The 17440-nt window shown below is 38.6% G+C and overlaps 1 protein-coding gene across 1 annotated transcript in view; it reads right to left on the reverse strand.

Moving 5' to 3' along the window:
• znf407 (zinc finger protein 407) overlaps positions 1-17440 on the reverse strand; it is a 110086-nt gene that overhangs the window by 30191 nt on the left and 62455 nt on the right. Inside the window, exons 5-8 of the mRNA XM_061289876.1 lie at positions 12972-13138; positions 7215-7298; positions 6599-6719; positions 3301-3479 (exon numbers count right to left, since the gene is read on the reverse strand). Of these exons, the coding sequence (XP_061145860.1) occupies positions 3301-3479; positions 6599-6719; positions 7215-7298; positions 12972-13138 (551 nt within the window). The remainder of the gene's footprint in view (positions 1-3300; positions 3480-6598; positions 6720-7214; positions 7299-12971; positions 13139-17440) is intronic.

A 17440-nucleotide genomic window follows, 5' to 3' on the forward strand; every position in this document is an offset into this window, starting at 1 on the left:
AATATGCTCTCCAAAAGTTCGAGTCCAATTCTTTCGTTTGGTCAGCATTCCCCTCCGTCTGTATATCTCTCGCCTTAGACAGCTCAGATGTATCTGGGTAAGTAGTGTGTGTCTGAATTGAGGGAGAAGGTGGATTGAATAATGGAAAAGGATTTATAGGACGACGGCCTGCCTGTCTGGTTTTTGTCACTATCCCATGGAGGAACAGTGCTGCACTCGAATATTCCTTCCATACATCACTCACAGGAAAGGACCTCGTGTGTGTTTGACTGTTTCAGTTTATGTATAATACACAGATATTAAACCGCACACACTAGTGTTGCGCAAAGTATTCCTGCACACAAACAGGTGTTGCTGTCAGTGGACGAAGAAACGACGCCAAGTCTAAGTTTTGACAACAGTTAATATTTTGTTTCAAGACAGCCATTAGGTGGATGTAGTCATATGACATCTATAGATAACATGTTGTTACAGTATGTGACAGTATGTTTGTATGTTTATTCGTCTTACTATGAATGTCGACCATCTGAAGTAGTTAGTTAAAAGCGATATACTGTGACTTGATGGGAATAAACTGCAGTATGTATGTAAAGCATTTGGATGAGATATAGTACAGATTTGATGTAGTTTATCACAGCAGCTGCTATCACCATTTAAGTGGATCAGTCATTGGATAAATGACGCCTTCTGCAATGCATGACCTGCACGATGTCTTTCTCGTCATCCAGAAAGTATTGGTAAATAATTTTACACAATATCTACACATTTTCATTTTAAATTTCTATATTTTTCCCAGACCAACCATGATTTCCAGGCTGCTTGTAAAAAAAAAAAAAAAGAAAAAAATCAAATATGTAGCATGTGAGTAAATAGATGTTTATCATTTTAATTATTTATAGGCCATTATGTCACTAAATATTTTCTAGAAGATTAATGATATATAGCTCATGCAATTCAGTATTTTGTTTTTGTGTAAAGGCTCATGAAAGCTGTCTCTGTCTCTATCCCTCTTTCAGTCTTCATAGACTGGTCAGTAGCATATAATTATCCCAATATATCACTCAAAAGATCAACAGTAAAGTGTCCATTGTATTTGTTTATTTTTCTGTCAGTTCTGTTATTTTTCTGTATTGTTTTCTTTGTTTTGAATTTTCAACCGTCTTGATTGAGAGTTGATTTAAAAGGAACCCCGACTTTAATGACATGTTTGCTCTATGAGTTTTGTTTGGTTGTTCGTAGCATAATTGTAAGACACAAGTTTCAAAAATAATTTCCAATTTATGCCAGCAACTGCATAAAAGCCATGTTTTGTTTGAATTAACTCGACCCAAGTGTGTAGCAAAACTGCAGCTCATCCTGACATACTGTCCTGTGCAGAGCGTACTGAATTTGTCTGACATATCTGACTGCCGATCGCAAAAGAAAGACAATTGCCATTACCATTTGATTACACCAAACCCTCCCTTTTCCTCATTTTCTTCTCAAATTCTAATCATCATTCCCAAGCATTACTTGCAGAGTCTAATTCCCTTCCTTCTTTCATTTGGAAAATCCCTCTGCTTTCATCCCTGAGAATGGTTTTAATTCAAGTTGCAACACTGAATAAAGAAGGGGAAGATGGAGAGAGACGTGGGTGAAGAGAATTATTTGGGAAGACAGAGCAGCAGCCAAGATATTTGGGTGTCAATCAATCCGAAGCGAAGGGGCTGCAAGGAATCGTGAGTAGGGTGCGTTTGATCTGTGTCTTTCAAAGGGGGAAAAGCAAGAAGGGCCATCACAGATGATTTGCCTCTCGCTGCTGGCCCTGGTGCCACTCTGACAGAGAGCAATCACATGCAGGTTAATTCAACATCCACCTTCTTAATCTTTTTTCTTCTGTCTCTTTCTTTTGGTCTTGTTCTGCCTAGTTAGATGAAACAGGTTTTTTTTGACCATCTCACCTTTTTTTAGAAAGCCGGATAGATCACAAGCGTAATTTCAGTGATTCCAACCTCCCACCAACCACCTATAGCTTGAATGCATTGATGTGGGGAAACACATTTTTTTTCCATTTATGCAATGATATATTACCATGCCATTTGACAGAGGCAAGATCATCACATCACTTAAGATGATCATCGTAATTTATAGTCAACATAAGTGAAGCCATGTTTCCTTGTTTACTGTGTTATATTTTGTATTGGTCATGTGAAAATTGAATAAAACAGGAGAATACTATTGTTCCTTCACAGGATACATGTTCCATACAGGAGTCGACCTTCAATCTGCAACCCTGACCATGAACTATATGTTTACAGTGCTTTATATGGTTAGAATGAATTGTGGTCATAGCATGATGCCCATAAATGTGACCTTGAAATTTCCTCAACAGGATTTTGGAATAAGTATTGTGTTTTCTTATAAATGACAATTAAAAATGAAAGGGAACAAAAATCTAATAAAAAGAAAAAGAGTCTTTGCAGCAAAGTCATCCATGTAAGCAGTGAAACAGAGGTGAGGGAAATTATGGGGTGAAAGGTTTTCAGGAAGGGCTGGGTGCGAGGTGAGAGGATACGATTTAGGCTCAGCTAGAGTTTTAAGAAAGAACACGTCCTTGCATCTGAAAAATTATTATAACTTCATAACTGTTTGGGAAAAAAAAGTCAGAAATAACACAAGGGCTGTTTAGCTTCAATAAGAAATGAAGAACAATGCCGCAAAAAAAAGCATTGTAGTGCTACAGTTTGAAAGAGGTCAGAAGGATAACAGGATAAAGGCTACCTCCTCTGTTCCTATGAAGGACAAGCACTCTGTCAATTGGATTTGGTGGCTCTCCAAGGACAAATGAAGACCAATGGGATCCAAAGAAACCAACCGAGGAAATCATGATTTCGTCTGTCTCTGTGGTCTGAGTGACTGACAGCAAAGACTAGACCAGCAATCTTTGAGAGCTGTGTTTTTGTGACTGTGAATAGCAAGACTTGATCTCCAGACAAAAAGAACATTCAGTGAGATGAGAAGATCTGACCTCTACAATTGTCAAAGAGCTTGGTTTGGTTGACCTTAATTACCTCAGATGTCTTTAGTTGGATTTATACAAAACCCATTAAAAAACATTCAAATAGAAATCTATTCCTTGAAAGTTAAAAAAAAAATACAGGGTGAAAAAAAAAAGAAGCGAAAGAAAGAAAAACAACTTAACAATAATACAAATGGTGGAGGACAGTCAGTGTGTAATTGGTGTATGAAGCTGACATAAAATATGTATTTGTGTATTAAATGTGTTGTTTTTTGAGAGGCAATAACATAAAGATGACATACCTGCATGGAGGTAAGCAAGGTCTGGATTCTCAATATCGGGGTGGCTTTCCTTCAGGTGGTTGCGGAACTCTGTCGGAGAGTTGGTGCCGTGGTCACATTTTGGACAGTTGTACATCTTCACCCCCTCATGTTTTCCCGTATGGAGGATGTGCTTTCGAATGTTTTCAGCACAGTTGGATCTGGCAAGAGTAGAAGTTGGTGAAGGCAAATAAAACAAAATAATATTTAAGGCCCACCACCCACACTGATCAATGGAAGTCGCCTAAAGGCCACTTTAAACAATGTTTGGAGGTGTTGCAGATACTCTACTTTCTCAATCTGACCACAAACATGATGGTGAGCTTGTCGAGGAAGATTTCCCTGGCCACTGTAGCTTAAATAATACAAAAAAAGGTGAGTGTGTGTGGATAAAGCAACCGTAGTGTCCAACAGTAGATCACTTCTAAAAATGAGAGATTAAACCCCGCACAGTGCGAGACAGTTCAGTAACATAAGAGTGTGTGTACCACCACAATATCTCATTTGTTTGTTCTTTTCCCTTTTAGAAAATATTTGTTTTTGGTCAATAGAATTACAGGACTCTCTCAGAAAATTAGAATATTATGATAAAGTTCTTTATTTTCTGTAATGCAATTAAAAAATAAAAAATAAATTAATAAAAGGCTTGCAATATTTCAGTTAATTCGTAATGAATCCAGAATGTATGACATTTTTGTTTTTCTTAATTGCATTACAGAAAATAAAAACTATCACAATATTCTAATTTTCTGAGACACTCCTGTATATAGGTGATAGGTGAGCATGGTCTCATTTTCTATATAAAAAGTGGCATTTTAACAATGGTATGAAGACTTTTTCTTTAATCCACGGTAGATGTGATTCTGCATGAACTGCACATATGCTTGTAGTAAGACATCATTTAACCAAGAATGTATAGGTAGAAACCTTTTTTTTTTTCTCTGCGGACACAAACACACACCATCATGGGATGATGGATGGGATATCCATGCTCAGTTTGGACCTGACGTTCTGGACAGTACAGTGCACAATTACTCTCCCTTATCACCTTGGCCAGGCCAATAAAGCCTTACCGTGCCATAGCTCACACAAGCTGAAGAGAAAATTTGTTTTCACTTTTGCAGAGACACCGATCTCCATCACGGGCCACAGTCCACTGGAGCTCCCCCCAAAAAATAACCTATATGTTCTGCTCACGCTGTATAAAATCCATGAACACTAGCCATTGATCAACCTTGAGAGCAGGTCACAAGGATGAAGGCCAGTGTGTAATGCTGTGTTAGCCCAAATATACTAAACTGTTCATAAAAGCTGCATTTATTCTATTTGGCATTGGATTCCTGATGAGTGCATTGCACATATACAGTAAAACATACATGTCAAATTTTCAGGTAAGACCACAAACACGACATCTGAAGGGAGCATAGCAATAGCCGTCATTTCCTTTGTGATTGTTTTCCCTCAGCAGCACTGAGTATTTAGTCAAGGTCAACCAAGTGCTATTGGTCACAAAATAAACAACCCAAATAAATAAATAAAAACAGAAACACTTGTGTATTAAAATTAGTTTGTCACGTTCTATGCCCTCGTAAGTCACTGACTGATTCATCATAACTAATTGATCAGTGTAGAGTCACCAAATACTGACAGTCCTCACAATGATTCATTCATGAATCCAAGGTTATTAAATAAGTTATTAAATTCTACACATAGCGTATGAATACTGTATGTATAAACATTAGACTCCTCATACAGCTGCGGTGGCCATATAATTATATGAAACTGTGAAACTAACAGACATATGAATACTGTATCAGTTGTTGATTAAGAAAGAAAGAACCTGTAGTGAAATATGCATATATTACAAAGAGTGACTTATTTTGCAAAAGTGAGAGTAAAATGTGTATTTAAGGTGACACTTAAAAACTTCTGCAGGGAGCGTAGGTGGATTCCTAGGGGGTATACTATCCCTCAGATATGGTAATGGTGTAATTGTCATATTAAAACAACACAGCGAGCATTTAGAAGTCAGCAGGTGCCACAGTTAGTGAAAGCCCACACCAGCCCTCCTACTATACACTGTATTAATTAGCCCAACACTGTTTCAACTTCCTCCCCCATCAACGCACTCACCATGGGAATCAGCCATACTGATGCTGAGCGCGTTCATCACCCTTTCTGTCTAATTCAGTCTCTCCTGCTCTTCTGCCCTCCTTTATTTTAATAATTTCCATATTTCTCCTTGCAGCAAGCATATGGTAATTGGAAAAGTGTAATTGAGAGGCACTTGTGTAGAGGACAGTCAAATGTGTTTGAGTTTGTTAAGAGGTGCATGAGGGGCTTATTTAGATCAGTGGTGTTTTTTGGACCTTTTACTGCCAAGAAAATCCCACTAATAATCATTACCAGCCTCCACATACCTGCTTTCACTTTACAAGGTTGCATACATTTCTGCCGCTGTCAAGAGGCGTGTCATCCTCAAAGCCACCATTTTTCAAACTGAGGCAGTATTTTCATGAAAGGTATATCTAATAAAATGAATGTAGCACCGATAGATAAACAGTCATTAGTTGCTGGCAGGAGTCAGAGGCTACTAACAATACGACAATTCAATTTGCAACTTTGACTTTAAGAATATAAACAAAACTAATAGGTAAAGAAATTAATATCAAATAGCATGTTTCGCAATTTGCAGAAAATGCTGAAAAATAGTGCCATCGATAGAATTAATCGTTTGTTCACCTGAAGTACAATTCTGCTCCTCTCACCTACGAAAACCTTGTATGTATGCGCTAAACAAAGTGCTCGATAAAATTTGATTAAAAAAAAATTAATATTTGAGCTTTAACAATGGTCTTAATGGCATTCAAGTAATACAAATACTGAGAACACTGAGTAATAGGACTGTTTCTAATTACATAATTTACATTTTTTCCGAACAAGTAAAACATTTTTTTATTTCACTCCATTTCTTGTTTAATTAATGATGTGGTATGATGGGGTTATAATGACATGGACCTGCCAATGTCGGCAACATTGTGTCTGAGTGGGCGATTTTACTGAGATTGTTGATAATGAGATGGAGCAGTGTTGGAGATTAGAGCAGTCTCCGCTTCACCTCCTACATCGAGATTTTATACCAACACACATACATGCACGCGCAGAAACTGTGCCACCTGCTTGGAAAATTACGTATTCCCCCAAGTACCATACACCGGCTCTGATCATCATTGGCCATCAGCACCACCAAGTGTGGGCAGGTCAATGAGCTGATACCAACCTGTATTCGCACCAGGGGCAACGGTATGGTTTCTCCCCAGTGTGAACCCGACTGTGTCTTGACAGGTGGGACTGCGTGGTAGAAGCGAAGCTGCAAAGTTTACATTTGAAGGGTCTCTCTCCTGTGGGGTAGAGATTTAAATAGAGATTTGACAATAAAACAGACAGCAGAAAGAAAAAAAACCCCAATTGATTGTATTAATACATGCAAGGAAGAGTTGCACAAAAACTAAATTAGAAAAAAAAATAATTTGAACTCATAATGTGATTATTGATTATTGATCCTTGGGCCCTTTCTTGACAGCAGTTATGTTGTTTCATTTCCTCATTTCCGCCCCCCCAAAAAAAACACTATTATTGACAGCCCATCTAAAAATATCCAATTTCCCTAAGCAACAGACTGACATGGTGGAATGATAACTAAAATTAAAAATCTCAGCCATGCTGGTACACATGCCTATCACTGACAGCGCCGTGTCACACCGATGGGAGTCTTGTTTGTATCATAGTTGGTAAAATTATGTACAGGGGAAAAATACTACTTTTTTTATCTTAAAGTGTCACTCTCAGTCCGAGATTATTGAGTTCACACATTGCTGCCGGTGTGTATTTCGTACCTGTGTGCTGCCGTCTGTGTTTGGTGAGAGCGTGTCGTGTGCCTCCAGCAAAACCGCACAGGTCACATAGGAAAGTCTTTTCACCTGTACAAGATGGAAAAAAAACCTCATTTATTCAGATTATTGTCTATTTAGCAAAACACGTAGTAGACACATAATTCTATATGCAGGAACAATATATAATTAGCCAGGTTGTGTTGTTGTGCTTTTTGACCATTGTTATTTTGACACTGGGTTAAGAAAAAAAAAAGTCTTTCTGCAACAATTTTAAGTCGACAGTATCAAACGTATCTCTTATTTGAAAACTAGGTGGAAAAAAAGTCACGGCTATGGTACCACTAAGGAAAATAATTTTAGAAAATCCAATGTTAAGACCAAAAGGGAAATGTGTTCGAAGGGTGATTTAAAGTATTATAAAAAGAGAACAATAGAACAAGTAGAGTAAATATATGAGAAACAGGTTGAGTTGGCTCACAGATGAGCCATGCAAAAGTCACAGATCAGTAGTGTATATCCATCAGAGCTCTCGGAGCTAACTAATTCCTCCAATCAGATGGATCCATGTAAATATGTCAAATGGGGGACGGGAAATTGCCAGTGTGGTTTATTGACTGTGATAAAATCTGAAAAGCACCGCTGAACATAATTACATACTTGTCAGAGCCATAAAAATTAGCTTTATTATCAATGGGATGGTTTTCTACAACTTCATTTGGGGGCGATGCCTTCCAGATGGGGAGTGTGGAGAGCTTTTTCACACTCCTCCTCCCTTCTCTGCATCTGGCCTTGTCATTAACAGCATGATGAGCTCCCTCTCTCTTTCTCCCTGCCATTTGTGCAGAACTTCACGCACAGTCAGACACACATACACACACCTGCACCTACACACGCACACACAACAACATGTTTTTTGGTAATAATGGAGGCCTTTTACAGAGTTGACACAGATGTCTTGCCAAATAATATGTACTATGTCCAACACACATCGTACTTCATGTATTGTGGTATATTTTTCCATGCATGATGATTCAAATACAGTTCAGTGAAAACTGAACTCACGCACACTTGCACATAGTATTTTAGTAAGCCAAGCCATTTAAATATTCATGTGAATTCAAATATTGAACTGCATTTTCTGATCATGGAAGTAGGTTACTCTCGCAGCTGGGCCTCTGTGGTACGCCACACGCTTTTCTGAAACGCAGATAGCAATGTTCAGTGAGAGCCCAGAGAGACAAACTTGCATCAAGTTTCCTCGAACCTATCTGTTTAAAACCCCTCAACTGTGAAAATAGCTTTAATGACGCACCATTTAAAACAGCCTTAAAAAGCAACATTTTTCAAGCGACATGAATAGATTCACTTTTTTCAATGAAAACTTATTAGTCTCCCCCAACACGTTAAAAATCTAATAATGGCGGCCCACCGGGTAAAATTGACAAGATAAATACTATGAGATTTTATTAATTTGTTTTTACCTTTATTCAATTTATGACACATTCAGCAGGTAGCGCAGTTCAGTATATACTTCAGTTCAATATATACTTCAAATACTCCAGTCAAGATGATGATTAAAAGTGCACCAATTTTGTGGTCTGCAATGTGACAATGATCCCAATAGTGTTTTGAACAGATGCCCAGCACAAACGAGGTCCGTTGTCTCTAGCCTGTAAACCCTATCTGCTTAGACCTTGACTTTATATGAGAAAATACGATGCTGGTCACTCTCGCCCTTTCCCTCTCTCCATCTCTCATTACACCCAGCGCTCCAAGACCTCACCACAGAAAAAATCCATAACCATCGATCCTTATGCTTAGCTGCGGTCGCCACAATTATTCTTGAGCATTCTTGAAGAGAAAACATTGGCAATAAATTACTTGCGCGCTTTTCATCTGCTGAGATGTGGTGGAACACTCTTGGCTGACCAAAAAGGCAAAGTGGTGTAGCGGAAGAGTGATACACAGTTGTCAAAACTAAGGGTTGTAGTGACTTTACTAACCCACAATGACATGTAGGGCCCGACGTCAACCAGTCACTAATCACACAGTTTTCACTTGAATGAAATACGTCCATCACAATGAACCGGTGAAGAGGAAATAACTATTAAAGTGGAGGGTGGAAATTACTTCATCCCACACAAAGATGTCCCCCATTATTTGCAAACACCGCAAATGCCCACCATGCAGAACCTGCTGCTGTGATGGGCCCGGAAAGAGAAAAGGCCAAACATGATCTGGTCGTTCCAATAGAAAACAAGCAAGAGGATTTTTATCGGACCTCTTCCTGTGATTGTTTCATTTACAGTAGAGAAAAAATATTCACAACATCATCAACGACTAGAGGGCATCGATTCGACACGTAGAAGAAAATTTTAAATTGTGCAGTTCCTAGTAAGTACTGACAGATCACCTACTGTATCTAATCTACAACTAAACACCTGAACATTTTCACATGTAACATATTTGCAGTATTACCACTAAATTCTAAGAGTAGTCATCTCATTATATTCTTAAAGTTCTTTAATGCAAAATAATCAAATAAGTATCTTTAAATCTAAAAAGTACAACCTTTCCTACTGTGTGTGTGTTCATATATAGTCCATAATATGTGTGTATGTTTCAACCCTGAAGGAGTCTGCATGCTATAATTGCCACCCTCATTAGTTATGTTTTAACAGGAGAGGACGGGAGGGCAATTAATTTTACCGCTTAATTTTTGACACGGAATCCGCTGCTGTATTGATGTGCTCGCCATTTTGGCTCTCATTTTTCAGAGAAATTAATTGACAAAGTACGAAGATTTATCAGCATATCGCCAGATTAAGCGACAAACTGAGGCAATGAGGAAATCAATTGTAGCCCTGTCGCTGTGTTCAGCCCCCAACGCATCGCTCCCCCTCACAGCAGCCCCCCTATTCCTTGCAATGCCCAAGAGCATGGGGGGGAAAAAAAAAAAAAAGAAGCTGGGTGGGTAAGATGCAGCACACTTATTTATTTATTTGTGTCGTTCATTCATCAGCGGTTACAAATGACCCTGGCGGCTGAAGACCACAGAACTCCCCTCGCTGCACCCCCGCCCCCCTCCCAATCGCTCAGACGACTGCCGTGTGAGGAAAAGTGATTAATAACAAAAGCGCACAAATCAGAAAGGAACAACGCATGCAGTTCAGGGCAGTAAAGGAGAGCTGGAGGTGCTAACGTTTTTCTCTTTAAACAATAACAACAACAAGGGGACCACCGTTTAGGAATCACAGTTAATATGGACTGCAGTGGATATCAACCATATATATATATACTTGCCATTCAAAATGAATGATTACCCCAAAAGTTGTTTGGTTGTTCTTAAAAGACAAGATATCAACATTTGTTCTATATTTCCAGGTAATCGCATCTGGTCAGCAAAAATATAGGAACAGAGAAATATAAAATACCATAAACAGGAGTTACGATTTAATTGTAAACCTTTTGCTTGCAACAACTGTCCCAAGCCTGTAACCTACTGACAGTAAGAAACATTCAAATTCTTCAGTGATGCTGTTCCAGGATTTCATCACATCTACTTTTACTCCAGTCTCTTTAGCATGGGAAAAAAAATGCATGCTCTACAGACTTTGTGTCTGGAGACTGAAGTGGCCTGATGTTTTATATTAGTCTGTCAATCAACATCTCCAACTTAGTACACAGCACTGGGTTCTTTCTTCATCGGGACATTCCCAAATGTTGTAAGGGCTATGTGTAATGGCGCCGATTGATTGCTTCACAATAGATTGCTTTTATACACATAGATAGTTCTGTGGTTTTTATATTGGTTAACTGTGTTTTTTTTTTCCATGAATAAAACTCAAATCTCAACAATCAGTGCTTTTTAATGTTTAAATAATCAATGCAATATGACCTGGGAAACAAAACAATACTGTATAAATCAGATGTATTAATATCAAATATTGTTAGCATTATTATGATTTCTCACAGGAAGTAATTTGTGAATGACATCCCCCAAAAAGTTGAAAAAATATCGGATTTGATTAATAACTTTAAATAATGTTACTATAGCATATAAAAAAAAATCCCACGAGGATATTATTGGAAAAAGAATTGGTAATATTGAAACATGCTGATGTTTATTTAGTATTACTTGTCTTTTTAGGTGCCATTACTTAATTAAATTAAAAATTTCAATACAAAAAAACAGTCACATCTTAGGCATAGCAAGAAGTTTAAGTTTGTTAAGAAAAGTTACCTTACAATGTGATAATTAGAGTAATGACTTTTAGCTTTCGAATTGTAGAATAATGCCGGTTTATTCTTTTTATTCATTTATTTTTGTGGATTCCGGTTTCCCTGAAGGTTGTGGATCTGATCAGAGCTTCAACAACTAAACAAGGTTATTTTAAAATGCTTGTTTTTCTTTTTGTCTGTCTGAAATTACTGAAATAAAAAAGCAATTTTTGAGTACGGGGCTGTTCTTAGTGAATGACAATATTACAATAACTTTGGGCTCATAACCGCACAATACAGTCACTGTCCTGTGAGTGCATTATTCATTCTTATTTATTCTTTTTTCAAAAATGTCCCTTTTCCATCTCACTTAATTCAGTTGTTTCGAATTGGTGTTTCTTTTCTGTCCGAGACAAAAACATACACAACTGTACAACGACAACTGTACACGGCTCTCCTGGTGACAACTGGGTGACAGCGATGTCAGCAACCTGATGGGGAATGATGAGTGCTTGATACAAATGAAAATAAAATGTCTAATTGTCTCAGAGGTGCCTTGACATTATATCACTGTTGAAACACATTTAAAATAACATCCAGCAAATCTCGCTCTCACACAGCAGGCACCCATGACGGATGGAGAGCTCTCCTGCAAGCATTCAGTCAGGCTGTCAGGCCGCTGGCTGCTGCTGCGTCTGTCACTGACTTAAACGGCCACGTATGGGACATTATTAAAGCTGAGGGGGAAACTGCTTGGCTGCAACAAAGACACATTTAGGTTGACCTGGACTACCATTGAGGTATTATTTAGGGGACAACAGTGGAAAATTTACTTTTTAATTGATTGTATATACATATTTGGGTCTCGACAGTGAATGTCCACCCATCCAGGGTTGTGCGTCTCTGTGTGCCCTGCGATTGGCTGGCAACCTGTTCAGGGTGTCCCCCCACCTAGTGCACGATGACTGGGATAGGCTCCAGCATGCCTGAAACCCCCGTGGGGACAAGCGGTATAGAAAATGGATGGATGGATGGATGTTCCAATTATATTAAAATTATTTGTGGTTGGTGAAATAATAAGGATAAGGAACACCATACTGACCGGCGGAACCTGGTCCAAATATCTAAATTAAAGTAAAAAGTAAAAACATTGTCTTTTCTTATCCCTTTGAATCAAAATTGTTGATTAAGGTACTTTATATAAATTTGATGGCAGTGATTGAATCTGGAAGTTTAAGCGTTTCTAGTTTCAATGACTGCTCAACTATCTCTGGGTGTTGAAAATGAATACAGATGGCCAATAGTCAGGCAAAAATGTGTGATTTTCAAAACAAATCTGTGAAGTTTTTTTTACGTGAGATGACATTTTCACAGTTTACACACACATCTCAGCTTTTTAGTTTCTCCACCTATTGTCTATCTTTTTTTTTTTTCAAACACAAGAATGGTGTTTCATAAACTAACTGTGGTGTTTATTTATGAGTGCACGTCATTGTAAATAATTACTGGATTTAAAATAGAAGTCACTCGATTTCTTACCAGTGTGTGTGCGGTAATGGTCTTTCATTGCTGACAGGTTGAGGAAGGCGTAGTGGCAGGACGGCCAGGAACACTTATAAGGTTTCTCCCCACTGTGCAGTTTCAGGTGGTTGTTTAGTGCCCATTTTTCACTGAAGGAGCGCTCACACAACTTGCACTCGAACTTCCTGTAGAATATAGGGGGTAAGGAAGAAAGAAGGGAGGCAGGGACAGGAAGTCAGCAGGGGGGAAACTGTTATTTACCGAGATCCTAGCACTAACATAAAATACTGGTAAGTTTATGCCATGAGAAAGAAATGGAGGTTGCTGGGTAGTTGCAGTCCTAGTCACAGTGCACGGGAGCATTTGATTGTAAGCTGTGTGTCTACATTGGATGGCACGCACGCACACGCATGCACACACATATACACCCCCCCCACACACACACACACACCCACACACAGGGGCAAACACGGGAGTGTAGTTGGCTACTGGTATGTCATGTCTGTATAAGCAGGCATTGATTTTTCTGTCCTGGCCTGCCACCTCTACCATTTATTCTCTGCTTTGCACCACGGCCCAGAGGACTACAGAAATTCTGTTACAGACCACACACACACGCACACACACACAAACACGCACACACACGGGGTGGGTGGAGATATTGGAGGCCTGCGGGGAGAATAAAGTTCACCTGTCCAGCATCCCTGACCACTTAGCCAGGGTTAAATGAACAGTTATCAACATTTTAGCCACCATCTCTTGAGCCCCCTGGATCATAGCTTCTCCACCTCCTAAAAACTCCTTTCCAACACTTACTCATCTGTGTTTTTATCATGAACACACTCCTCTGCATTAAATAGACAGTATTAATCTCATAAACGTGAATGTGTGGATACAGTCCACCGTTGCTTGCTTTGCCAAAATGATTTGGGAATGCTTGACAATTGATATGCACAACAATTGAAAAGAACGAGAGCATATTTTCAAGATTTGTGGAATCCACATTATAAAATGTTTAATTATAAAAATACAAATTGACTGGATTTATAATAGATACTGTATAATCATAAAATATGATCATACAATATAATATGATCATACAGTACACAATATTAGAAACACCTCTCCAATACAATGCAATGCAATTTTACAACAGTGTACTTGTACTTACTTGGAAAAAAAAAAAACAATTGTAAAATAAAATATATTTTTTTAGTGGCAATTAAAATTGGCTCTTATCTTCTTTACAAAGGCTGTTTTTTTTTTTATTCCATGTTTGTAATGCATCAGGATAGTAGGTGTCAGGAGTGTGAAAACACATCTTGTTTTTACTAACTCGACATGTGTCTGTTCCTCATGCTGACGCCTACATTATTTGACACACTGTGGTCTATTTTGTCTCGTGTGGGATGTCTGCACCTATATTCATCTGCTGTGCTATTGGGCTTCAAGAAACAAACAGAAAGTGAACACAATAGAAAAACTTGGGCTGGAATTAATCTTTACCCCACTCTATAATTTAGACGCAGAATGACTAATGTGCAAGTCATAAACAAATGATGTCAGGTTTTAGGGAACATTTGTCTTGCAGTGAGGCCTGTGTTATTTTAGGGAGGGTGGCTGTCTTTAAGTCCTGATTGTGTCGTTTAATCCCCATGGTATCTGTTTCATAGCGAGCCGCATGACACTCACCTGAACAAATAATGACTCCACGCAGCATGTAGCATGTGTCTGAATCAATAATTCATACTCATACATCTTCCTGGAAGAAGGGGGGGGGGGGCAACGGAGTAATCGTAGAGAGACGTAAAACCAAAAAGCCAGGAATTAAAGATGGTGGGTGTATTAAGAGCAAAATGGCTTGTCATGGCTACAATAACAATCTATGAATTTGACTTTGGATCAGATATGCAATAGATGTTTCAAGCACGCTTACGAGAAAGGCAGGAGAAGCTGTAAAATGCCGCCAGCAACCGCCAATGCTTTATTAAACAGCCTTATTTCTTTCATCACGTGACTTAGGAGAAACATAATTTGACCAATAGATGTACATTTGCATCTGTTTTTCTTCATTCCCTGCGGTATTTATAGAACAACTCATTGCTCGTGCCACCACGGGAGAGATAAATAAGGTGAGTGAAGAGATGCTATCTTTTATTGTAAGCAATATGAGCAACAGTCCTTCTTTATGAGCTAAACAGGCCATTGTTTATTATGCGGCCTAATCACAAAGTCAGGCAGGCCTTGACAATGCTGCGATGGAGAAAAACGAGAACCAATGCAAAGCAGAGGAGAACATGGAGGAAGGTGCGTGCGCTACCAGCACTGACTATCAGTCGGTGGTTTGTAAGGATGAGAGAAGAGCTTGGCTCTGTTTTTAATGGGATCTTTGATCTTGTTCCCCACATGTCAGATTCCGTCACGATTTACTGTCTCACAAATCCATATGCATATCGCCTCTAAAAAGCAAGGTACCTTGCAAAATTCATTGAAGGATCATTTCCTTGCTGTTAATGTGCAATTGCACATTGCAAAGAACAAAGAACAATTTAAGGTCTGAAATTTTTGGACTCTTTTTATGTATTTTTGTATAGTTTGCATGGTAGTTTTTGAGGCTGTTCAACATCAAACATTTAAAGGGTCATGATATTAGGTATGGATGCTGAAGTTTGTGTTTTATTTTGGTATTGACTGGACTACTGAGTACCGATTCATAATCAAATGGTAATCATGTTGAGAGTTGGTGATTTTTCATGGCACACAAACACAACAGAGCACGCACTCAGGCGTAATTATGTTACTCGCTCACGCTAAAAATACCTTTCCTGGTTTGAAGCGAGTGAGATCTCACTTCAGTATATAATTTATATTATACAAATATATTGTGTTTCGTGGAACGAAGACAAACACTAATACACAAATAGCTTAGGCTCACCACTGTAGTTTGTAATAATTTATTATTTATATTTTTAAAGCATTATACCATTATTTTTACTTATTTTAACCTCAATGTTATTTTGATATATTTGCTTTTGTGACTTGGAACTCGTTCCCTTTTGAGTCTTTATAATGCCTTTTCTTCCACAATATCTTTCCTCTGTATCCCCAAGTCAAGCAGTGAGATGATATGAGTGGCATGCGGTGGAGATTTATTCAAAGACCCAGGTGGGCTTGTTGCCTCTACTTTCTGAAAGCTGCCGGCTTCCACGAGTATACCGTCACTCATTACCATATACTGTGGTGTGAACTTGTCATGAGTTCAGGAATAAAATACTGGCAAAACATCACAGGCCACACTGGCCTTAATTGTGATATACTGTATATATCCTAGGAGGTGTAAATTTGTATCGTTATCAGTACTTGTATTATATAGATTAAAAAAAAATGAGACCTGGTTTCTTACCATAGACTCACTGCTGCCTCCAAGTGGTAAGGTGTAAACGTGAGTGTTAAGTGACACAATTGCTGGCAATTATTTTGATTATTTAGGTTAATTGTAACAGGGGGAAAAAAGAAGACTTAATAAAAAGATTCACCAGAAATGTCTGTTCCTGGTGAACGTCACACCAATCAATAACGGGAACGTTTTTCTCTCAAAGAAAGACATTTTTGATGGACCGCTCAACAATATTTATTTGTCAAGGTTGTTGGCCAGTTGGTGTGCGGAACTAATCTCCAACACTCTCTCATGGCAACACAAAGACAGAAAAAGAGAGGGGCCGACTCTCGCCCGAAGCCAAACTGACACAAACAGACAACTTCAAAGTGAAGACTGTTGTTTATTGGGCAACGGGAAAGGGGGGGAGAAAATTTATCTGATATGCAACTGTCAGGAGAGCATTTTCACATGCAAAATAGCGAGTGAGTGAGAGAGATTACCTAGAGGGAGGAACATGACAGCATTCACTAGGGTCAGGATGGATCATCATCTTCAGCCCCCTACTGCATCATCTCTCTTTTTCTCCATCCATCTTTATCTCTCAGCTACCCTCACTTCTTCCTTCCATTTTCCCTTCCCCAGTATTTTCCCTCTCGTCCTGTTTTCAGACTTCATCACTCTGCACTTCGACAAGCTTTAGATCCAGACTAAATTAGCTGAATGAAGATTAAATCATTGGCCATGAGCTCTTTCTAGATATTGGGAGAAAGAGCGAGTAAGCCTTATATGCTAGCTGACTGATTTCGGACCTGAATATGTGTCTAAAGAGATGATCCTCTTTAAATAGGGATCAATGGAAACCCAATTTGATTGTGGTATAGGGTAAAAAAAAAAAAAAAAAGCTGAACAAATTACATTTATCTTTCCTCAACACGGATGCTGGCTTTGTTATTTGTCACAGGCGAAGCCAATCTGGACTAAGCTATCAAACACTGCTCAGGGTGATCAGGATAATTCTATGAGATTTGTAGTTATTAAAATAAGTTTTCTGCTTGGTGTGAGTCAAACATTCAAATAAATAAAGAAAGCTCTCTATTGCTGGCTTCAG

Source organism: Syngnathus typhle, linkage group LG10, assembly GCF_033458585.1.
Source record: "Syngnathus typhle isolate RoL2023-S1 ecotype Sweden linkage group LG10, RoL_Styp_1.0, whole genome shotgun sequence".
Taxonomy (NCBI): domain Eukaryota; kingdom Metazoa; phylum Chordata; class Actinopteri; order Syngnathiformes; family Syngnathidae; genus Syngnathus; species Syngnathus typhle.